Here is a 25,098-nt window from a genome sequence, read left to right as displayed (position 1 = left end):
ATTTTTAAACTTTCAGACTAGCTTTGTCAATCCAACATCAAATTTGTCATGACGCACTTTACCTATCTAGTTATTAAAAGCATTGGTTCTAATATAGTGCAAATATAGGTGAAATCTTGTATACTGTTTTTCAAATTTGCATATAAATAGATGTTATTTCTATAGTATGGGGTAATATGCTCTCTAAATAAACAAACAAACAAACAAACAAAAAACAGTTGCATATGTAATTTCTTCCCTAATACATGACTAGTCATCACCTTGCTTTAATAACCGTGCCAGTTCTCTCAGGTACTGATCCCATCAGTGTCCTGACACGGTTTATCCCAGTGGTTTTCAAAGTGGGGGCCACCAGGGGGCCTCAACAATTTGGTTGGAGCCACCAAGCCCATCCCTCCCACTAGTGTATTTTCTCTTTCTCACTCTCATACACACACACACACGCACACAATCAATTCCTAATGTAATGTAAAGATGTAAGATGTAATTATGAATAAACAAGGGGGATATATTCAGAAGTCTGTATTTTTAATGTGTTTTAAAGATCTTTTGCAAAAAGGGGGGCCTCGGTCAAATGTTAATGCCATTTTGGGGGGCCTTGCCCTGGAAAAGTTTGGGAACCCCTGGTTTATCCCACTTTTCCCAGGACAGGATGCAGAGTTTGTTGTTGGCTAAGTTGGTGTTTCACCTCCGGTTCCAAACAAGTTTTGAGATGAATCAATCAATCGATCAATCACTGAACAAATCACACAAATCCGGCTTCATGCACTCTACAGTTGCCATACTAGAATTTACCAGCACATATGATATTACAATATTGATACTGTAATCTACAATAAGGTGAAATGTATTACTCTCTTACACAACCTGCATATGATATGAACATGAACACACACACACACACACATTTAGTTATTATCTCATCCCTATGAAGCGCGGCCTGTTCAGCGTGACCCGCGTCACTTCGTGTTACGTCGTATTTTTTCGTTTATTTCCGCCGCGTCTCCTTCCTGTGCTGCTGCTCGTCCCGCATACAGAAAGTTGGCAGCCATTAGCTTCTATTGATCGAGGTGGTTTATGTTTGGTCGTGTAAAAGCTTTACCCTGCAGAAGCGAGCGGAGTCTGCGGGTTTGCAGTGTGCTTTGTGCTCGTTAGTGTACACAGCAGTGCAGTGAGTGCACAGTGGACGAGGCGGAGCCGGGAGCCGAGCCGAGCCGAGTCGAGTCGTGTCTCTCGGCTGTGTTCGGCTGCAGTCGGGCGCCGCTGTGCTGAATCAGATGGACGCAGGCGAAGTGGCGGCGGTGAAACGGCTCGGGTTTGCCGGAGCGGAGGAGGAGAAGGCCGTGGGACTGGAGGAGGAAGAAGAGGAGGAGGAGGAAGAGGAAGAGGAGGAGGAGGAGGAGGAGCGCTCCGAAAGCGAGCCGGATGAAGCCGAAGTGAGCACGATGCCCTGCATGGCGGAAGCGGCCAACATCGCCATAGCCGAGTCCCTGCCGAACACAGACGACGGCGAAGCGCCGTTTGCGGGTCGGTTTCTCCAGCAGTGTCCCGTTAACGCTGACTCGACGAGTTTAACAGAGAGAAAAACACAAAGCACGACGATACTAGCTTTGTTTAGCAAGACACAGAAGCACTTAGCAACAGAACTAGTGTTATTAGCTAACCATGTTTACTAGTTTGTTTGTTATTAACCATGTTTACTAGTTTGTTTTGTTATTAACCATATTTACTAGCTTTTTTTTATTAAGCATGTTTACTAGCTTTCTTTTTTATTAAGCAGGTTTACTAGCTTGCTTTTTATTAAACATGTTTACTAACTTGCTTTTTTTTATTAAGCATGTTTACTAACTTGCTTTTTTATTAACCATGTTTACTAACTTTTTTGTTATTAACCATATTTCCTAGCTTTTTTTTATTAAGCATGTTTACTAGCTTTCTTTTTTGTTATTAACCATGTTTACTAGCTTGCTTTTTTTTAATTAAGCATGTTTACTAGCTTGCCTTTTTATTAAACATGTTTACTAACTAGTTTTTTGTTATTAAACATGTTTTCTAGCTTTTTTTTTATTAAGCATGTTTACTAGCTTGCTTTTTTATTAACCATGTTTACTAGCTTTTTATTAAGGATGTTTACTAGCTTTCTTTTTTGTTATTAACCATGTTTACTAGCTTTTTTTTATTAAGCATGTTTACTAGCTTTCTTTTTTGTTATTAACCATGTTTACTAGCTTGCTTTTTTTTAATTAAGCATGTTTACTAGCTTGCTTTTTTATTAAACATGTTTACTAACTAGTTTTTTGTTATTAAACATGTTTTCTAGCTTTTTTTTTATTAACCATGTTTACTAGCTTTTTTATTAAGGATGTTTACTAGCTTTCTTTTTTGTTATTAACCATGTTTACTAGCTTTTTTGTTATTAACCATATTTACTAGCTTTTTTATTAAGGATCTTTACTAGCTTTCTTTTTTGTAATTAAGCATGTTTACTAGCTTGCTTTTTTTATTAACCATGTTTACTAACTAGTTTTTTGTTATTAAACATGTTTTCTAGCTTTTTTTATTAACCATGTTTACTAGCTTTTTTGTTATTAAGCATGTTTACTAACTTGCCTTTTTATTAACCATGTTTACTAACTTGCTTTTTTTTATATTAAACATGTTTACTAACTTGCTTTTTGTTATTAAGCATGTTTATTAGTTTGCTTTTTTGTTATTAAGCATGTTTACTAGTTTTTTTTTTTATTAACCATGTTTACTAGTTTTTTTTTTTATTAACCATGTTTACCAGCTTGGAAAACTCCGAACTCAGTGAAGGCAGGACAAACTTTCTCTCTGAAGACATTTTAATAGGAAGACTACTCAATCTAATATTTAAGAATGAGTGACTAATGAATGCCCCCAAATCTAAATTTAACAAACCTGACAATCACTTATACTGGTTCATATTGTAGTGCCCCATTTATTATGAACCCGTCAATAAAGGTGTAAATTAACTGTTTATATTTATTTATATCTGCAAAAACAAACTATTTTGCTCTTGTATATCTTGTAATAATTCATCTCCTCCTTCTCTTCACAGAGGTCACGACGGTTACCGTCAGTGATGTCCAGAATGCAGATGACAACGTTTTCTCAACATCCGTTGCCACGGCAGCCTCCATCCCTGAACATGTGCTTGTGCGTGTTTTGTTTGTTTTAGAGCAGTCTCAGCCCAAATCATGCCCACGCCAGACCTTTACGGGAAATGTTGACTACGTTTACATGTGCATCGATACTCCGATATTAATTAAAATTTGGTTTGTTCTGATTAGTACCGAGCGTGAACGCTGCAATCCGATTGCCCGATTCGGGTTAAGACAGTATTCTGATTCCCACCCCTGGAATAGGCCTGTTTTAATTGGAAGTTTGTTGCATGTAAACACCTTATTTAGGAAATCCACTGAAAGGAGTCCGCAAGGGATTGTGGGTCGTGACGGCAGCATCTTGAATCTCATGATGGGAAATAATTGCAGGAAAGGAAAAGCGCATGTGTAGATCGATATACTTAGGACAACCATGTAATATTGGCAACCTTTTAGTCAGTACTTTGTGCTACCTCCCTTTACTGAGATAACAGCTCTGAGTCTTCTCCTATAATACCTGATGAGGTTGGAGAATACATGGCAAGGGATCTGAGATCATTCCTCCATACAGAATCTCTCCAGATCCTTCACATTTCGTGGTGGACTCTCCTCTTCAGTTCACCCCACAGGTTTTCCCTGGGGTTCAGGTCAGGGGACTGGGATGGTCATGGCAGGACCTTGATTTTGTGGTCAGTAAACCATTTGTGTGTTGATTTTGATGTATGTTTTGGATCATTGTCCTGCTGGAAGATCCAACCACGGCCCGTTTTAATCTTTCTGGCAGAGGCAGTCAGGTTTTTATTTAATATCTGTTGATATTTGATAGAGTCCATGATGCCATGTATCCTAACAAAATGTCCAGGTCCTCTGGTAGAAAAACAGCCCCAAAACATTAAAGATCCAGCTCCATATTTAACCGTGGGCATGAGGCTACCATATGGCTACCTCTCTGTGTGCGCCAAAACCAGCTCTGGTGTTTATTACCAAAAAGCTCTGTTTATGGTCTCATCTGACCATAGAACCCGATCCCATTTGAAGTTCCAGTAGTGTCGGCAAACTGAAGACGATCGAGATTGTTTTTGGATGAGAGTAGAGGCTTTTTTCTTGAAACCCTTCCAAACACCTTGTGGTGATGTCGGTGACTTCAGATTGTAGTTTTGGAGACTTTCTGACCCCGAGACGCAACTAACTTCTACAATTCTCCAGCTGTGAATCTTGGAGATTTTTCAGCCACTTGAACCGTCCTCTTCACAGTGCGTTGAGACGATATTGACACACATCCAATTCCAGGTTGATTCATAACATTTCCAGTTGCCTGGAACTTCTTAATTATTGCCCTGATGGTGGAAATGGGCATTTTCAATGCTTGTGCTATTTTCTTATAGCCATTTTATAGCCATTCCACATCACAGCTATATTCCTTGGTCTAACCTATTGTTAGGAATGACTAAGGGAACTTGGCCTACATGTTAGCTTGTATTTATATCCCTGTGAAGCAGGAAGTCATGGTTGAGCAATTTCCTGTTCCTAGTCACCCAGGTTTACTAAAAAAATTAAGACAATTAAGACAACATTTTACAGCCTTCTTTGCTCATTTACCAAGGGTGCCAATATTAGTGGAGGGCGTTTGTATACGGAATGTTCAGTTGCCTGTACACATATAAACATCATATTCGGAATATGGCTGCAACCCGAATATAGACCTTAAACTGGAATTTGATGCGCATGTAAACGGAGGCAGTGTGGGGACGGGTTAAGCCATACAAATCCCAAAATGGCCCAGCATGGCATTTCTGTGGGCAAGGCCACACTTTGAATTCCGTTCGGGAACACTGTGAACACTGTGGATTAGCCCACAGAAGGCCGATACCTTGTTTTTCATTTTTTTTTTGTATATATATTTTTTTCTAAACCCATATTGGCCCACTGCCCATGATGTGTCACTGATGTGGGGCCAAGGTCATGCTAATCCCCAATGGCCCAAAGTCCAAATCCCTTAGTTGCTCAGGGGTCTGACGTGTGTGTGTGTGTGTGTGTGTGTATATATATATATAAATTATATAATTTATATATATATATATATATATATATATATATATATATATATATATATATATATATATATATATATAATTATATAATTTATATAAAATGTATGTATATGTATTTCTAGTTATTAACCTGTATGTCTGGTGACTTCAATCAAATGAACTTTTAACTGCTTTTAAGTTTAATATCTGAAATACCAGTAAACCGTTAATAGCGGGGCCTAATGTGTTCTGTTGGTGTAAATTTTAGGAATAAATCACTCCAATAAATAGCCAGAATATTATTGCATAGATTCGAATAATCAGCCTGGTTGGAATAATCAGACCCTGGTTGCAAAACGTTTGAAAACCCCTGTTTTAGACAGGTTTAAACAAGTTTGCGGTTTGGTTTTTTTTATGAAAAGCTCGCTTACAGACGTTTGGATTCGATTCGATGGATAAAGACGTCGATCGTTCTCACAGCCTGAGCCAGTTTCAGTTGACTGCTGATCCTTACTCTTCTTAACGGACATAACAAGACAGTTATTTATACAAACTCTGCACGTGGCTGTGTGTTATTTATACAAACTCCGCACTGTTGAGTCGGTCTAAAAGTGCTGTTCAGACAGAGCAATGGTGTACGGGTAATGCAGAGTTTCAGAAAAATGAAAGATAAACGGCAAACACGCTGATGCTGGCAGTAATTGGGTGATACTGTTATTGGTTGAATAGTGCCGTTGCGGTAAAGTAAAGCAGTGTAAAATCGTGTTTTTATCGTGTTTCCTCTGTGTTTGGTGTATGCAGACAGGTAGAACCACTCTGCAGATCAGCGACAGTCTCAGCACGCAGAAGGCAACCCTGATTGTCGTGCACACGGATGGGAGTATAGTAGATGCCACGGGCCTGAAAGCCACAACAGCACCCATGACGCCAGGTGTGTGTATGTCAACCTGATCACCTGTAACAAGAAAAACACCAAATCCTTTTGTGGTACTTGAATACAAATCAAATCAGTATGATCTGGTAACTCATTGATGCCAGCTTTACTACTGATTAATGAGAATCTGCTGCGATATTGCAATATTGTGCTATCGCTATAGTCATAGATGAAATAGACCTCCTGTATTTGCTTTTTAGTTTGTTGTAATAAAGCTTGAAAACATGTTTCGCTCCATTCAAGGGCCTCAGACTCCCTCCACACCTCTGACTCCGAGTCACGAGAAAGATGTGAGCAAGTATAACTGGGATCCGTCCGTGTACGAAAACGAGCTGCCCGTGCGCTGCAGGAACACCAGCGGTGTCCTCTACAAGAACAGACTAGGTTCAGGTAGGTTCTGACCACTAGGGGGAACCAACGCATTGGTAATAATCTCCACTTCCAGTCCTTAAACATTAGGTCCTGCTTCGTTACCGTTGTTAACGTACACATTTATTCGGCTTCAGCATTTCAAGAACTGTTATCTTATTTTATACAATAGTCCCGTGAAAATCTCAAATCTGATCGGTTAGAACGGCACGACTCTGACAGTCCGCCCGGCCGTGAGGTAAATCACAGGTTTATATTCATGCGCTCGGTCGAATGCGTTATTGTTTCTATATTAACATCTTGCACAATTACCGTGTGTAATTGTTGATACGATGAAGTTTATTGTAAGGAGAGTTTGTGGGTGACTTTAGGTTTTCCAGAACGGGAGAGCGTTCAGGACTTTCGAGGTCTCTCGAGGCTGGTGAAGGAACAGCTGTTTATAGCTGCTGTATAACAGTCACTAACAGGAATTAGGATGTTTTGTGGATGCTCTAATAAAAAATAATAGTAATTGGAGTGTAAGAGGATTAAAACACTTCGGGACGTGTTGTTATTGGAAAATAATCTACTTTGGGGTCAGATCAAATCACATCACTCTGATCTGATCATTTTCCTATATTATGCACTATTCATCATGTTTTATTGCTTACTTATCAGTCCCTCCAGGATTTCGTGATTTTTTTTTGCGACAGAAACGAACGCAAAACCGAGCAAACTCCGCAGTATTCGGAGGAGCTCGCAATTTCTCAAAATGACCGCAGATTTCCCGCAGACATTTGCCATGTGACATCATCCCAACGCACATTCAGGCAAATCCCTCCTCGATTCACGTGCGTCGAACAGAAGTACAGCTAAAAGGCCTCGTTTACCAACAAACATCACTGCGAAACACCGCGCAAAACAGTTTCGTTCGATTGCAGTCTCGCCAATTCAAGTATTTTTCTGGAAAAAGAAAAGCACAAAAAGAAGAGTTTAGAGGAAAAAAACCAGCGGCAAAATCAAGCATTCTTGGTCACAAAGATCACCCCAAAAATACAAACAAACAGTGAAATCCTGTACGGACTGATTACTCGTCTCAAGAGAATGTTCTGGATTATGCCTCAGTGGGCGAAGGGATTTTACTCAGCACGGCTGTAGACTTCAGGAACAGATCTTCCTTTTCAAAGTGTTGGACAAATGCTCCATCTGCGCATGACTCGTGCTATAATATTTATTTTTAAGATGATTTTGCAGATTATCATTTGATGAAGAGTTTTTTAATTCATTTGAGGTCATCTAATAAGACCTCTTGGGATTAGATTGTGTATATTACACAAAGGAAAGTGTGTTCTTATTGAAAATTCCCCCACACCCTATTCCCCCGTCTACTGCAGACAGCCACATGTGTGACCTAGACCATTTACACTTCTGAGTCATCAGGTGAAACCTACAGGGGACCTGCTGAAAATAGTCCTGAAATGGGGTCTCACACTGGTGCACAGATAGCAGTGCACCCTATAGCTTTCAATCTGATTCGCACATGTGTTTATCAATGCACACCCTGTTCTCAGGTGGCAAAGGACGTTGCGTCAAATACAACAATAACTGGTACACTCCGACGGAGTTCGAAGGGCTGGCCGGAAGAGCCAGCAGTAAGGACTGGAAGAGGAGCATTCGTTATGCTGGGAGGCCTTTACAGTGCCTTATACAGGTCAGAGCTTTACAGAAACACCGAGCACCGGTGTCTACATATACATACATATATATACATATATATACATAAAGCATTTCCAGCGCTGTGTCTGAATCTATGATGTATTCACTATCTAGTGCACTATTTTTGGGACCTGCTATTTTGTAGCGGTGCCTGAAAATAGAGTTGAGAATAATGAAAATGCACTGCATTGTGATAGGTCGCGTACAAACAGGCCTCGTTTATCAGTCTTTTAGTAAAGGCTGCGGATAAATGTCTCCTTTAAATTACCAAGTGTGTTGGCCGGACAGCTCATTTGCATTTCGGGACACCAACAAAACCGCATAAAAGGTCACAGAGAGCTGAAAACCACGAAATGGCGATTAAACAGTAGCCAAGTTTCCATCCACTTTTTTTCTTCTTCGCCTTTTTTGTTTTAGAAATTTGCCGTCTAGTGCCTGTTTCCATCCACTTGGCCTTTTACTGATAAAGTGGTGTGTGATGATGTCATCCTTTAAAAAAAGAAAAAAACGAAACAACTAATCGTCGCATAAGTTTTGATGTATCGCGAAAGAAATCTCGGCCTCGAGATTTTCCGTACGTCGTTTTGTGTGTATCGCGAATCGTGTACCTTTTGCGTCCTACGTGTCCTCAGATCTTTGAATTTCTTCGTAAATCTTCCGTTTCCGTCAGTTACAAAGGTAAACGTTTCAGTAAAGCCTCGGATGGAAGCGTAGCTAGTGAGAGAATCTTCCAGTGGTGCGGTTCGGCCACTGCAGTGCACTGGCTACGATAAACCCACATGAACTCTTCCTGTCTTTCATAGAGTTCATTTCTTTTGTCCTAATTGAACGTCTGGTCTTATCCGTGTTTCGTTTATGGATTTCTTTCGGACCGCTCTCTTTCGAGTCATCGATACGAAACGATCAGCTCCACGAGACGTTCGTTAGATTTGTACGCACTGTTGAAATACGCAAGCGATTTAAAGTTCAGAACGTGATCCGTGCGAATATCCGCACCAAGCCGTACCAAAAATGATTCGAAGTCCATCAATCACGGCCCGTGTTTCCGACTCGTTTCATGCACAGACTCGGGGTTCCGATCTACCTGAGGTTTTCATTAATACCGCGTTTCCTGTGTAAGAGTTCTTGCAAGCGATTTATGAAGCGATGTGTTTTATACAGGTTGTTAAATGAGGCCTGACGTATTCATTCAGGTGGGCGCAGAGTACCACGGGATAACGCGTTGGGTTTGGTTTGGTTTCACACACCTTCCCTGAGGAGTACTGCTAGCTAGTCATTTCTTTACTCTCATGGTAGTTCAGTTATTTAATTGTCCTTAAGTCTAATGGATGTAAAAAGAAAAAAAAAAAGTGTGTGTATAGTGAGTTAACGATCATTGCGCATTTGAGACTTTTGTGTAGAAGTTCAAAACATGTGGTGTTTGTTTTTTTTTTTATTTATTTATTTTTTTACAGGAGCGCATCCTCAACCCCCATGCTGCCTCTTGTACATGTGTGGCCTGCTGTGATGATCTAGCTGTGGTCAGTAACACCACCTTCTCTGTCGTCTGTCCACTATTAAAAACCTTTTCTTTTAAAAAAAAAAAAAAAAAACATCATAGAGTTCTGCTTTAAAGGTGCCTAAGCTCCAGGGTGTGCGGAAAAGTCAATGGGAGCGAAACTACATGTACACGATTTTGTATTTATTGATGCTTACACTCAATGTCCACTTTATTTATGAACACCTGCACATTCATGCGGTTATCTAATCAGCCAACCGTGTGGCAGCAGCGCAATGCGTAAAATAAATAAATAAATGAATCCATGCGGATTCAGGTCAAGAGCTTCAGTTAATGCTCACGTCAAACATCAGAGTAAGGAAAAAGTGCGATCTGTGTGACTTTAGACGTGGCGTGGATGTTGGGACCAGACGGGCCGGGTTGAGTATCTCAGGAACTGCTGAACTACTGGGATTTTCACACAACAACAGACTGTAGAGTTTACACAGACTGGTGCGAAAAACAAAAAACATTGAGCGAGCGACGGTTCTGTGCGTGGAAACGCCTCGTTGATGAGAGGTCAGAGGAAAATGGCCTGATTTGTTCAAGCTGCCAGGAAGGATGTAGGAAATCTTTACTAGCGTGGTGAGCAGAACAGCATCTCCGCGTACACAACACGTCGAGCCTTGACGTGGATGAGCTACAGGAGCAGAAGACCAGATCAGGTTCCTCTCCTGTCAGTCAACAACAGGAATCCGAGACCATCATGAGCACAGACTCGATCAAACTGGACAGCTAATGATTAGGAAATAAAATCACCTTTTTGTCTTTTTCCAGTCTGCAACACTCTTCTGGTCGTTCTCCTCTGACAACAAGGTCATCAGCAAGGTGTTTCATCCTGCAGACCTTCCGCTCACAGGATGTTTTTTTTTTTTTTTTTTTTTTATTCACACCATTCTGTTTAAACTCTATAGACTGTCGTGTGTGAAAATCCCAGAGGAGATGAGCTTTTTCTGAAATACTCAACCCAGCCCGTCTGCCTCCAACAACCACGCCACGGATAAAGTCACACGGATCAAATTTCTTTCTTCATTCTGATGTTTGCCGTGAACATTAACTAAAGCTCGTGACCGGTATCTGCATGATGTTATGTTATATTGTACCGCTGCCACATGATTGGCCGATTAGATGACTGCATAAATGTACAGCTATTCCTAATAAAGCGGACGTCGAGTGTGTTTTTATATTCGTTGCTTTCCTTACGGGTAAAACAAACGGCATTAACATTGAACGAAAGGGTAGAGATAGATAGATAGTGCGTCTCGATACTTCCGGGTCCTCTCGTTGGTTCCTGAGTTTTTCGGACACCCTGTAGTGCATCATTAAGCTTCAGTAGAATTTGATGTATGTTAATTTTGAACATTAAGCTGTTTGATGTTCCTTCTGAATACCAATGCCAGTGTTTTCTCTGTAGTCAGCTGTGGTTGTGTTTTCAAATGTTTTCAAATACTGGATGAAAGATCAGAGATGTCAGAGTAGCAGGGGTTCAAACGTGGCCAGCACAAACAGCACACAAACAGTGTGTAGTGTAGCCGAGGTGACAGGTTGGCTTCCGGTGATTGTACCTGTGTAATACAGCCAACTGTCAGCGTGCGTTCGTGGCAATAGACATCAGGTTAATAACGGCGTATGTGTGCAGAGTTTTTGTTTTTCTGTAGTTTCCGGTGGGGACCTCATGAAGTTGATGCGCATCTCATTACAGAAACTGCAGCGGTTTCTTTATGGACTTTTCTAATTATACAGAGTTCAGTCTAAACGATTAATCATAGAGCCTGCTTGCCCATGTAATGTAAAATAGTGGACATGCGTTCTTGGCTTTGTTTTGTTTGGCTCCAAACCCAAACGAGCAATTCAACAGCGCTTGCGAGTTATATTCTACTGTAGATGGAGATCAAATCTCTCCCGACATATCGCGCTATAACGACAATAATACGGTCCCTCCAGGATCTTGCGATCGCGGAAATGACCGCAAAATTCGAGGAGATAGTCACAGGAGCTTGCACTCGCCGCAGATTTGGGCCAAGACGAGTACAGCTAAAAGGTCTCGTTTACCATCAAACATCGCTGCGAAAGAGCGTGAAAAACAATCCTGCGCGTTTCGAGTATTCGCATTATTTGTCACGTGTACATGACAGCACAGTGAAATTGTTTTCTTTGCATACCCCAGCATGTCAGGAAGCTGGGGTCAGAGCGCAGGGTCAGCCATGATACAGCGCCCCTTGGAGCAGAGAGGGTCAAGGGCCCATCAGTGGCAGCTTGGTGGTGCTGGGGCTCGAACCCCCGACCTTCCGATCAGTAATTGTTGAGCCGCCTCTGCCCCTGTAATCTGTAGTAACGTCTCTGCTGTGAAGTGAATCCGAAGCCCAGAAAATGCTAAATGCAGCTTCCCTTGACTATGTCTGACATGGGGATGGGCGATATCTTATCGTTTGCGATATACCGGTAGAAATTCTCCCCACAATAAGAATTAGTCTTCCCACGATAATAACGATAAAGCCTAGTCGATGACGTATTTCGGTGTGCGACCCATTCGCAGCGCACGTGCAGAGCGAAAACAAGTACGGCGGAAGGCGGACGTTAAACCGAGGAGGAGTTTATCGCTATGAGGCGCTACCTCTACAATTTGGAGCTGGTTTGCTTACAGAAAATCAGTTTTTCTTTTAGATCAGTGTTTGTGTTTCTGAGGCTCTCAAGATCACAGCTATCACTTGTAGCCAAAAACAGTGGTGCATGGTACTGTATTCATATGGTCACCGATATCGTTATCGCAATAAATACCAGAAAATATCGTGATATAGTTTTAAGTCCATATCGCTCATCCCTAGTCAACGCATGAGCACAATCTCAGTTCTGTGTTTTTCACTCTCTCTCCGTCTCTCTCTTTAACCTTCATTCAGAGCAAGGACGGATCCTTCGGAGGCGACAGCATATCTATGGTAACGTCAAAAACGCTGGCTAATTTTGACCGCGTTGTTTAACGTCATGCTTTGTTACCGAAGCTGATGGTGTGTCTGCTCTCCTCTACCACAGACCGGACCCGTGCGACTCTTTGTCCCTTACAAGAGGCGAAAGAAAGAGAGTGAGCGCCCGGCATCTCCAGAGAAAAAGGAGGAACCGTCACCCAAGAACATTACTCTAGCACCTGGGGCCGCATGTAGGAGTTTTAATATCACTTCTCTCTCTTCTATTCCTCTGATCAGTACACACGTTAAACCACCATAGCTCAGATACAGATATTTTGTATTAGTATTCTTCTTCTTTAATCACCAACACCTACATGAACGTCGTGCTCAAGTTGAGTCGTTATATACGCTGGTTTGATGGGCGTTTTTGGTGCACGATGAAGATAATGATTATTATTATTATTATTATAATATACTAGAATATTAGCTGTTTAAGCATTTTAGTTAGGACTGGCATACTGCTTTGTAGCCAAAGCGAAAGGTTTGCTTCTGTGTCTACACAGTCACCGTGACCCCATCAGGTCAGCTCACCACTACAGGCACACTGACCTTTGATCGAACGGCAACTGGAGACGCGACGACCATCATTTCCGACAGCCCTGCCGCTTCAGATGTCTTCAGCAGCACAGCAGGTTGGTCACTGGCATTTTCAGATACACTTCCATACACACTTTTGTTTGTTCTCATTTCCACCTTGAACTAAGAGCAACAGTCTGGCACCGTTCGTCATGTCAGGGCAGTCAGAGGTCACAGGCAGCTCTTCCTTCTGTCAATAGTGCTGAGAATTGCTTTGACTCCAACAAGTCTGGCAGCGATGCTTTCCAGCTGGCAGGTTAAATAAAAGTGCCTGGTCACATCCTGATAGCCGTAATTGCAGGTTACGTTTAATGCCATGGTAGTAATTTAGCCGTCATTTTGTAACTGGTCTCTTTTGTACTTCTTACTCAGCTGTTCGAATCTCCCACGTTTTAGTCTTTGTGAACTTTTTTTTTTTTTTTTTTACGTAAGGGATCGTCGTGATGTTTTTTTTTCCACTCCCAGTGTGGCTTTCACTTATAGCCTGTCTTCATAATGTGACAAATGACCCTTATTCAACTAAAAAAAAAGATCCTTCCATTTTTGGAAATGAGTTTTCTTTTCCGCAGCTGAAACTCGGGCCGCGTCCGCATTAATCCGGACGAATCGGTAAACGCTTTTTATTCCCGCCCCCTCCACGTTTTTTGGCCTTCTGTCCACACACAGACGGCGAAAAACGAGCTTTTTCGAAAACGCTCTCCCAAGGAGATACATTTGAAAAATGTGCGTTGTAGCGTGGACTGAGAAAGCGTTCAAAAAACCATGAGTCTTTTCCATCGTGTCACGCCGTCATGTGACCCCCTTCAATTATAAACAAACAAGATGGTGGACGATTGTTGTGATAGCGACGTTAAAGACTTTGCACAAACTTCAGATTGCATTTTTTTAAATGAACTCCTGGCGGCAGTGACGCAGTCCGAAGCTTCTTACGTTTTTTTACGCATGCGCAGTATATAGGGATGTGAGCGCTTTCAGACGTTTCAGTGTGGACGAGCCATTTTTGGAAAACGTCTCTCTGGATTAATGTGGATGTAGCCTAGATGCCCCACACACATATACATTTATTTCCTTTTTATCCATTGGCATAATTATTAATGCAGGTAATTAATGCTATGCTATACCTAAACCTAACCTTTACCTTAACTTCAGTAACCAAAAGGAAACGCTTTGTCACTTCTTTTTCTTTAAAGCTATAGTCTAGACCAGCCAAATGTTCCCACAAGATCAAAACGGTCAGATATTTCTATCCTCATAGAGCCATTTGGTCCTCACCAAGATGTAAAAACCACACACGCACACACATTCATATTCCTCCTCCTCATCCTCCTCCTCGTCTCTAAGAACAGAGTGACTGTAGACTCGACTCGGTCAAAGACAGAGAGGCTCTTGAGGCAGGTGCCTCATTAGTGCCAAGTGTACTGTAGTGTAGAGTTCCTGTGAAAGCCGGAACACTGCGAGCGGTAATGAAACCATGAAGCCTCCTTCTGCTCTCTCTCAGACACCGAACTCAGACCTGGACCCGTAATCATCAAGCCTCTCAGTAAGAAAGAGTAAGAGATCCACGAAGAAGAAAAAGAACTGCTTAGAAAACTGTAATCTGAGTGTAACGGGATGGAGGTTTTACATTGACACATGGATGTAAAAGCCATATTAAGATTCCTAAAACATAAGAGTGCTCATAACTGTGTGAAAATGTTGTTGTTTTTTAGGACAGGTCTAGAGGTTTCCTGGGGAGTTTTTGACAGAAATTGACAGAGGGTACACCTACACCAATGGACAAATGCTTTGAACTGCCTGAATGGCTACCAGTGGGTTTAGTGGTCAGAATCAATTTATTCGCCATGTACGTTTGCATGTGTTAGGAACGTTTCTTGTCGGTGTTTTTGGTCAGAACACGATACATTCAACACACATCTCAGACGACACCACCACAATTACCATCCAAATCTTACCCTTTAAGTGGAAATGGTAGGCTCAGTTGTAATTTCCATTAAGGTACATCAGGGTGCGTTAAACGGAGTGGATCAATTATGATGTATAATAAATAATACCAATGATATACAGTTTGTATAAGCATTTAATACAGATTGCTTGTTACTTGCACGACAGTATTCGAGTGATCACCGAATGCTGCCGAGCCAGCCTGGTTAAAAACAGAAATTGCCAGTGGGCGGAAGATGTCTCGAAGACGTGGAACTGCTTTCCTGATGGTAGTTTATTGGAAGAGGCAATTAGGAGAGTGGATGGTGTCACTGATGATTTTTCCTGCGACGTACAGGCCTTCAAATGATGACGGACTGCAGCCGATGATTTTCTCAGCGGTCTCGCTCATCTGTTGCACCTTCCTCTTTTCTCTGGAGGTGACTGCACCGAACCATATAGCGATTTCCCGAGCATTCAACAGGAAGTAATGAGCAACATGCCTACTGTATGTGTATGTCGGCATGCCAGGGTCGAGCCTTAAATGATAAAGTCGCAAGAAAATGAAGAAGCATATGTGAATGTAAGATTTTTAGAGATGACAAGTTTAATTAACAGGGGAAATCTCGTGAGACGATAGAGTAGTGTCATTTTTAATACTGTGGCACGGAAGAATTCTGTGAGTAAATATACACGCACCGAGCACTTTATTAGGAACACTGTGCTAATACTGGGAAAGCCAGTGAAGGACATCGAGCTCTTTGTCGTGTTCAAGAAACCAGTTCGAGACGAGTTTTGCGTCGTCATGCTGGAAGTAGCCATTAGAAGATGGGTAAATTGTGGCCATGAAGGGATGCACATGGCCAGCAACAATACTCAAGTTGGCTGTGGTATTCAAGCAACGATTGATTGACGGGCTCAAAGTGTGCCAAGAAAACATTCCTCACACTGTTACACCAACTCCACCGACCTGGAGTGTTGACACGAGGCAGGTTGGGTCCATGGATTCATGCTGTTGGTGCCAAATTCTGACTCATTCTGATTGATCAGACCAGGTTAGGTTTGTCCAGTTTTGGTGAGCCTGTGCCTACTGCAGCCTCAGATTTCTGTCCTTGGCCGACAGAAGTGGAACCCGACGTGGTCTTCTGCTGTCGTAGCTCATCCACCTCAAGGTTCGACGTGTTGTGCATTCTGGGATGCTTTTCTGCTCACTACAGTTGTACAGAGTGGATATCTGACTTACTGTAGCCTTTCTGTCAGCTCAAACCAGTCTGATCATTCTACATCAACAACAATATTTCACCCCTTCTGATGGTTGATGTGAACCTGATGTACTTGAAGACGCCGGCCTGTATCTGCATTATTTTATGCACTGCTCTGCTGCCACATGATTGGCTGATTTAGATAATTGCATGAACGTTTAGGTGTACAGGTGTTCCTAATAAAGTGCTCAGTGACTAAGTACAGAATGTCTATATAGATCAGTAGGCAGAGCTAACAGAATGATACTGCAGTCGAACGCAGGAGGAAATTTATTCATAAACGTTGATCCTACTTGTTGCTGAAAGTAAGGCCGAGTGGTTTGATAATGTAAGTCCCAGGTCGTGAATCTTTTTAGATGTAAGAACACTTTTATGTTGCTTACGAGCGAATCTAAGAGGTGTTACGAATACGGGCTATGGACATGTTCTCAGCTTCTTCCGGGCATGCCTTTTACTCTGCTGAATAGTTGTGTGGATGCACAACCTGGAGAAAGAGCAGTGAATATGGAAACTCTTTTATTTTTATTCTGATTGTTATTGGTGATATAGGTGATGAAAATGCTGAAATATGTGAATCGGTGTTACAGATAGAGTCTGCATTGGGTACTTGAGAGTATGAGACGAGCCAAAATTGGTCCGTATTAGACAAGTGAGACTGGTGTGTATTCTCCAGTATTAGACGTTAGACCTAAAAAATAAATCGATAAATAAATAAAGTATTTTCGTGCCAAACCTCATGTGCTAACAACATTACAGAGACTGTTTAGTCCTGCATGTTCTGCGTCAAAGAATAGGACGGCTAAATCTCGTCTTGTATTCACGAGATAGTAGTGACTACTTGTATTTAAATCATAAAACAAATACGGGGACTCTCTGATTCAAATCAGCCGTCAAGAAAAATTGGTTCAAATCCAAGACAAATGAGTACAGCAGATAGATTCTGACATGAAGAACTGTTTTCATGGTACTGTCTCAATAGGGTATATATAGGGTGTTTGTCGGTTCTGTTTCCTGCCCATCATTTTTATACCGGCGCAGCCGTTTGTGCCTTGAGCTCTTAACAGTCCATTAGACAGATAAGCCAAGGGCATTCGAAACAGCATACCTTCTCTGGAGATTGTGTGCTTCATTTCTTTCCCCCACTGACACGCACTCCTTCTCAGTCCCCCTTCGAGCACTGGGATTCTGTCTTTCTTCTTCTTTTTTTTTCTTTTTTTTTGTCATCTATTGATGAGGCTGTGGTATTTTTAGTTGCCCTCACACAAACTCATGTACGCACCTAACAGCAGCCTGTAATATGGTTGGCTTTTGTATACAAGATTATAAAAGAAAAACTCTTGCATTTCACATAAGAAATACCACCCATACGCGCTTTCCAGATTTAGTCCCCTGTTTGTTGTTATAATAAGCTCCGCTCTTCTGGGAAGGCTTTCCGTTAGATTTTGGAGCGTAGCTGTGGGGATTTGTGTTCAATCTGAAAACAAGAGCATTAGTGAAGTCAGGCAGTGATGTTAGGTGAGGATGTCTGGGGTACAGTCGGTGTTGCAGTTCATCCCAAAGGTGTTTAGTGGGGTTGAGGTCAGGGCTCTGTGCAGGACGTTCAAGTTCTTCCACTCCAACCGTGGCAAACCATGTCTTCCTGGACCTCGTAGTCCTGTAATACCTGTAGTGATTCTTTGCTTTGTGACTAGCCATTAGAAGATGGGTAAATTGTGGCCATGAAGAGATGCACATGGTCAGTAGCAATACCTCAATAGGCCACAATTGTACAGAGTGTTTATCTGACTTACTGTAGCCTTTCTGTAAGCTCTAACCAGTCTGGCCATTCTCCGTTGACCTCTTTCATCAACAAGGCATTCCCGTCTTCAGAACTATCGCTCACTGGATGTTTTTTCTTCATCGCACCATTCTGAGTAAACACTAGAGATTGTTATGCGTGAAAATCCCAGGAGATCAGAAGACACTCGTTCTGATGGTTGACGTGAACGTTACCCGAAGATGCTTGCCCGTATCTGCATGATTCGATGCATCGCACCCCGGCCACACGCTTGGCTGATTAGATAATTGCATGAATGATTAGTGTGCACCCCTGATGCTACAAACTGTAGTTTTAAGTAATTTTTTAATTTTTATTTTATTTTATTTATTTTTTTTGGCCATAATGTAGACGATGGTTGTAGACGATGGTCGTGGCCTCTGTGTACCCATGTTCTCGTGAGTGTGTGGAGATGGAGATCTGTTAGAGCTCCATCTGTTAGGCTGGCAATTAAAGCCCTGTGCATTAGTTATGCGTGGCCAGCTCCATTTCTGGAAGACGAGTAGGTGCAGAGATCTCTGGCTGATAAAGTCGCTCATTACTCCAGGACACCTGTTTCCTCAGTGACCACTAATTATAATAGACTCATGTGGGTCTAGTTGTCTCTGTGGCCAAGCTCACACTAGGCGAGGTTGTGAAGACCGAAACCTAAAGTAACAACACTGGGACCAGTTGGCACCAGAAGTCAAGCTAGGAATGCTTTTGTAGTTTTTCAAACCCCTTGCATAAAGTGGTGTACTAGAGCCTACACTTGCATAGCAGCTCTGTTTGTTTTGTATGGCGTCTCATCTAGCCTACATTTCACTGCCCTCATTTATAAGATGTTAAAATTTAGAACCGGGTTAAAGCGGGATCCATTTAGGACGGTGTGTCTAAATCTTCTTCACCAAGGACGTTTCTGACCGAGTGCTTTAAACTGAAGGTTTAAAAATAACTGCTGTTTTAAAAGAGAGCCCCTTTAATTCTCAGTGCTAGTCCTGAACGTTTCTTCTTTATCCTCGCTCTTTGTCAGTGCTGACCACGCTGCCGGCGCTGACCGTGATCCCTCAGCAGCCCATCTTACAGGCTAAAGGTCCCGCTGCAGCCGCAATGGCCAACGGCTTGGAGACGAGCGAACAGCGCACCTGGCTGTACCTAGAGGAGACGGCCAACACACTACACAACACTGTCCAGCAGCTCAAAGCACTCATCGCCCAGGCCAAACAGGCCAGCCAAGCCAGCAGCAGCCTGGAGAAAAGCAACTGCAGCAGGAAGGATGTGAGTGGACCGCATCTCTGATCCGTGTTGTGTATATAAAAGCAAAACTGCTCCCAGATCAGTAAGCACACTCTTAATTTGCATGTTAATCATCATCAGTACAGTGCGTAGATCCTTTAAAGCAATAGCGACGAAAGTGAGCATTTCAACCACTAGCCGCTTCTCTTTAGAACGCATTGTCTGAACAACGCATATTTAAACAAGGGCTTTAATTCCACCCTAAAAATAACAGCCCAAATATAGCAGCAGAAATGTTACACCTCCTGCCCACACAGCACAGGCTAAGTAGCTGTCTCTTATTACTAGGGTTCTGTTTTACCTTAGCGAGAGCCACAAGGTACTTGTACTAAATTTCTGGGAACAATCACCATCACGCCTGTTATATGCAAAAACCGTCAAGTGGTCTAGACGAACAATCCTTAGACGAAGCATGGTGAAATATATGCAAGATTATTCCTCAGTTATTCATTTAGAAAGTGTCTGTTATTTGTGTGACTTAGTTATTCTGGTTCAGACAAATGATGACATTTTGTATTTATTGTGTAAATAAAACGGTAAGTATTTAAAAAATATTTTTGAATAATAATCTACTAAATCCTTCCAGAGGAGTAAAAACCAGTTAGCCGCAGGGAGGGATTTGTTTTTGAGCTATTGCGTTAGTTGGTTATAGTTTTTCAATGCCAGTTTTCAGTTTAGTTTGCCACTATATGTGGCAGTTATGAATGCTGATAAACAACAGCAAAGAAGTTAAAGAGTTACACTCCAAAAGTATGTGAACACCTGACCATCCCACTGTGCTTGTTGAACATCCCGTTCCAGATTTATTCAACCTTTTACTGTTTATAATAATCTCCACTCTTCTGGGAAGGTTTTCCAGTAGATTTTGGAGCGTGGCTGAGTGGATTTGTGTTCGTTCAGCTACACGAGCGTTAGTGAGATCAGACTCTGATGTGAAGTGAAGAGGTCTGGAGTGCAGGACACTCGAGCTTTTCCTCTTCAGCCTCGCTTTGTGCACAGGGGCACCGTCATGCTGGAACAGGAAATTGTAACGCTACAGCATACAAAGACATTCTATACAATGGGGTCCTTCCAAGTTTCAGGCAACAGTTTGGTGAAGGAACACACATGGGTGTGATGGTGAGGTGTCCACAAACTTTTGGCGAAATAGTCTGCTGTATTTTAAAACCACTTCACTAGAGGCGTTCATGTCTACATCTCCAGGTCAAGGTTGTTGTTTTTTATATCACTCCCCCCCCTCATATAAACACTAGGCTCGTTAGCACACGGTCATTGTTTCATACGGTCTTTCACAGTGATGCTTCGTGGTAAATGAGAATTTTTAGCTATACACGCGTGAATCCAGGAGGCTACAGCCTGGAGATTGTTGTAGTTGATACCGCTTGAAGTACCATGGAAATAGTTTTGGACCTCAATTCCACATGGATGTTCTCGCTGTGGTTGCTGGGACTACGGTTGCAGCGATGGCCTTGGGACTGCACTTACCACATACAGTTTTGCACTCGGGTCTCCTTTAGTGAACAGTGGACTAGTTCAACAAACAGACTTCATATAAACACCATAATGAACTTTCTTTAACTTTCACACTATCTGTTGTGACCCAGATGAGGACGGGTTCCCTTCTGAGTCCGGTTCCTCTCAAGGTTTCTTCCTCACATCATCTTTGGGAGTTTTTCCTCACCACCGACTCGCTCAATAGGGATAAATTCACACACTTAAAATCTCTATCCTGTGTTTATATGTTTCTGTAAAGCTGCTCTGAGACAATGTCCATTGATAAACGCGCTATACAGATCGAATTGAATTGAATGGAAGTCTTTGGCTGAATGCGCGTTGTGATGACGTCACATGGCACGTCTCGGCCCAAACCTGCGTTAAGCTCATCCAAATACTATGGAGTTTGCTTGATTTCGCTTTAATTCCTGCGATGGTGAAATCGTGAAATCCTGCAACGACTGGCTGGGTAAGGAAAGATTTGCTAGAGCTTATATGTGCTTTACAGGACAGTGGGCTTCTGTCATTTGGAGTTTGGATGCTGTGGGTACACTACTAAATAGGATGTGTAGTTAAAAAGGCACTAAACATCTCGAACACACTACTGTTGTATAAATTGGACAGCAGCATTTTCTTACTCGGTAAGTCACTCTGGCTCCCTCTCATGCTGAAGATGCCTTCTGATTAGTGCTAACCATGTCATAGCGATGATTAAATACCGTAAAATCATCTTTCTATCTCTCTATCATCAGTAGGTTAATCATAAGTGTTCTCCTTCAGTCTTTTCCCAGCCAACTGTCGCTGACTGATGACACAGAGGGGAAGATTACTGAAATTATCATCAAGGCAAGTGGCTGTGCTGCTCTCGCGCTCTCTCTCTCTCTCTCTCTCTCTCTCTCTTGCTCTCTCGCTCTCTCTCTCTTTCTCTCAGCTTAATTTCTCGCAAACGCCAATCTGGATTCAGGAAAAAAAACCTGAAAGAGTGTGTGTTTGCGTGGGTTGGAGGGTACATGCGCAAACGTTTGCCCTGAACTTAAGCAGTAAAGTCAGCCAGCTGCATTACAGATAAAAATGCATTCATACTACGGTTTACAAGACATGAAATCCAGGCGACACTTGTTTTCAACACTCGTAGGAGGCATGCTCGAGGTTCTTCCAATTTCTGGAAGCGGGATGTGGAATCGCTCCAACCGACCGTCTCGGCCCGACTTCGAAATCGTTCGGTTTTTCACATTCGGTTCCTACGTTTTCACTTTCGTCACGTTAAAACAAAGAATATATATTTATCTATTTATATATTTTCAGCTTAATCGGTAGACTTGCTGTAGCTGTGGAAAGTAAATCATGTAATGGCATGGTAGTCATGTACATGTCTCTCTGTGCTGCTGCTCCTTCTGTAGGTGTAGTGCAGAGGTAAGCCACTTGATCTGTGGAGCATGATGTGGTTCTATCAGCAGTAACAGTTGTGTGAGCTCATGCACTTCATTTAGAGAGAGAGAGAGAGAGAGTGTGTGTGTGTGTGGAGGGTCAATCTAGGATTAGGGTGTACTGATCAAGTGTGAGGGCACTAATACCGAAGGCTTATAAGGATGAATCGGGTGCACACTACATCCCTGTGCTTTTGCTGCGACTCGGAATGACGTCATTTTTGACCCCTGTGCATTCAAGTTTACACACTGAGGGGAAAAATCGTGGACACCTCCGTATTCGTGTTTTGTTAACAAGAAGCTAGCTGTAATGAGTGATGTATATTTTCCTCCTCAAAACAGCGAACTGTACAGTCAGTGTTCTAGATTTAACAAGTGAATATGCCGATCAGCCATAACATTAAAACCACCTGCCTAATATTGTGTAGGTCCTCCTTGTGCCATCAGAACAGCTCCGAGCCGTCGAGGCATGGACTCCACAAGACCTCTGAAGAGGTGATGTGGTATCTCGTACCAAGATGTTAGCAGCAGATTCTTTAAGTTCTGTAAGTTGTGAAGTGGGGCCTCGTTTGTCCAGGACATCTCGCAGACGCTCGATCGGATTGGGGAATTCGGATGCCGAGTCAACACCTTGAACTCTTTCTCATGCTCCTCAAACCATCCCGAGTTCCTGAGTAGGAATTCCGAGTGTTTTTCCCGGTCGGAGGACAGGAATCACGACTTACGACTTCTAGTCGAACGCAGCATTTGCAACTCATCCCACGTGTACATCTTTTCCCGCTCACCTACAATCATTTAATATCAAAGTCAATTTTTTTTTTTGCCACATTCTATGACATTAACATGAATTCGTTAAGCTCTTACGGGGAAATTAATCTGACGGCTACATGTTCTGTCGCTTTTCTTGCTCTTCTTCTTTGCAGCATACCTGTGTGAACTGTGGGCGTGAAGCTTCCAGCGAATGTGCAGGCTGCCACAAAGTCTACTACTGCTCTAGCTTCTGCCAAAAAAAGGTTAAGCTGCCTCTTCAGTCCTATTCAATAAAACAAGGTTAACATGACGCACACTAACTAACTTTCTAGTTTAGTTAAGGTTTCGAAATTGTTTTTTTTTAGATTAACAAAGGAGCACATTTTACTGTGCAGTATATGGTTTTAGCTCTTAAGAGTCTCAGTTAGTATCTAATGAGCACATTTGTTCCTCAGAAACATGCTTCTTGTGGGGGAGGGGGGACCCACCACAATATTCTGTGTATTCAGCATCGACAGCATTGTCCCAATAAAATGTCTATTTGTTTGTTTATTTATTTATTTCTTCAGGACTGGAAGGATCACCAGCACAGTTGCTCTCAGCCCACTGTAGCTGTGGGAGTTCATGACGAGGCTCACATAGCCAGCATGGAGGTAGAGAAAGTCAAGGCATAGCCCCGATATGGACACATGCAGCGGTCTTGGAATAATCCCACCCTCACCCTCTGTGATGCAGAAATACACTATAAGGCTAAAAGTATGTACTGTCGATGGCTTACCGTCACGATGATATTTGGTGCTTCTACAAACCATTGCCACAAGGGCAGAAGCACACACTTGTATAGAATGTCTTTGTATGCTGTAGTCTTACAATTTCCCTTCACTGGAACTTAGAGGCCCAAACATGTCCCAGCATGGCAACGCCCCTGTGCACAAGACATGGTCTGCCAAGGTTGGAGTGGAAGAACTCCTGCACAGAGCCCTGACCTCAACCCCACCGAACACCTCTGGGATGAACTGGAACGCCGACTAGTAAATATAACCACGGATGAGGACTAAATCTGGAACGGGATGTTCAGCAAGCACGTACGGGTTTGTCGGCGAGGCGTCCACAAACTTTTGGCCGTATAGTGCAGGACACATTTGTGTGCAACATTCCTGAAGGAGCATAACGCCAGAGACTGAAATGAAACATCTATGCAAGATTAGGAAACATGGAGCTGCTCTTGGAGACCATGGGACATTGTGTGCGATTCTTATCTCGCATGACTTAACACACACACACACACACACAAAAAAAGAGTACCGTGATTAAAAATATAGATGTTGTGAAATCATACTTTCGTTTTCACGACGTCATTTTGTAAAGAGCCGAGCGAAAAGCATCACGGAGCACGATGATGAATATGCGACTTTATCTGTTTATACACTGCACGTTTGACGAGATGCAATGTGATATACGTCAACGTGTCGTTCGATGAGTAACGGCTACTATCATCGAATAGTACTGATTGGCTTGAATTCACCCAAATGTCCACACTGACCAACAGACACCAGCATGCAGATTTACATTTACTCCGGTCCTCATTGAGCACTGGAATGACGGTTGAAGTACCACATGACGAACTACTTTACGAAACAAAACGGACGTCTAAAAGGGTCAAAAAATGACATTTACTTTGTGTGTGCGCGCGCGCTGTGTGCTGTGTCTCATGCATCGTGAATTACCATTCTAGGCTAGCCTAAAATAACCCGGCAGCAGAGATTATTTTATCCTTATTTGGCTGCTTGTTCAAATCTACTCGCACTTCTGTAATTAGAGAACTGAATATAAATTATATAAACAAACGCAAAACCACATTTAGAGCTGCTCTAATTACTCCAGTACATACATTATTACGGTATTATAGTGACTAAATGAAGTGGAAC

General features: G+C 42.3%; 1 protein-coding gene across 5 annotated transcripts; it reads left to right on the top strand.

Annotated features, from left to right (window-relative positions):
* The first annotated feature begins 917 nt into the window (after positions 1 to 917).
* On the top strand, positions 918 to 24,508 carry deaf1 (DEAF1 transcription factor). Of its 5 annotated transcripts, none has more exons than XR_008397833.1 (14): positions 918 to 1,527; positions 3,080 to 3,177; positions 5,954 to 6,083; positions 6,330 to 6,476; positions 8,006 to 8,145; positions 9,605 to 9,670; positions 12,585 to 12,623; positions 12,718 to 12,841; positions 13,154 to 13,282; positions 19,237 to 19,481; positions 21,774 to 21,839; positions 23,344 to 23,470; positions 23,740 to 23,926; positions 24,064 to 24,508. XR_008397833.1 is itself a non-coding variant. In XM_017484979.3 (13 exons), exons 1-13 carry the CDS (start codon positions 1,278 to 1,280, stop codon positions 23,796 to 23,798), a joined length of 1,620 nt encoding a protein of 539 aa, XP_017340468.1. In that variant the 5' UTR covers positions 918 to 1,277; the 3' UTR covers positions 23,799 to 24,508. The 5 variants fall into 5 exon arrangements, 3 of the variants coding, with proteins under 3 accessions (XP_017340468.1, XP_017340469.1, XP_017340467.1); XR_008397832.1 differs by having other exon boundaries at positions 925 to 1,527; positions 23,344 to 23,433; XM_017484979.3 differs by having other exon boundaries at positions 23,740 to 24,508.
* The last annotated feature ends 590 nt before the right edge of the window (positions 24,509 to 25,098 follow it).

Source organism: Ictalurus punctatus, chromosome 14 (genome assembly GCF_001660625.3).
Source record: "Ictalurus punctatus breed USDA103 chromosome 14, Coco_2.0, whole genome shotgun sequence".
Taxonomy (NCBI): Eukaryota; Metazoa; Chordata; class Actinopteri; order Siluriformes; family Ictaluridae; genus Ictalurus; species Ictalurus punctatus.
This window is presented reverse-complemented; position numbering and strand designations above follow the sequence as displayed.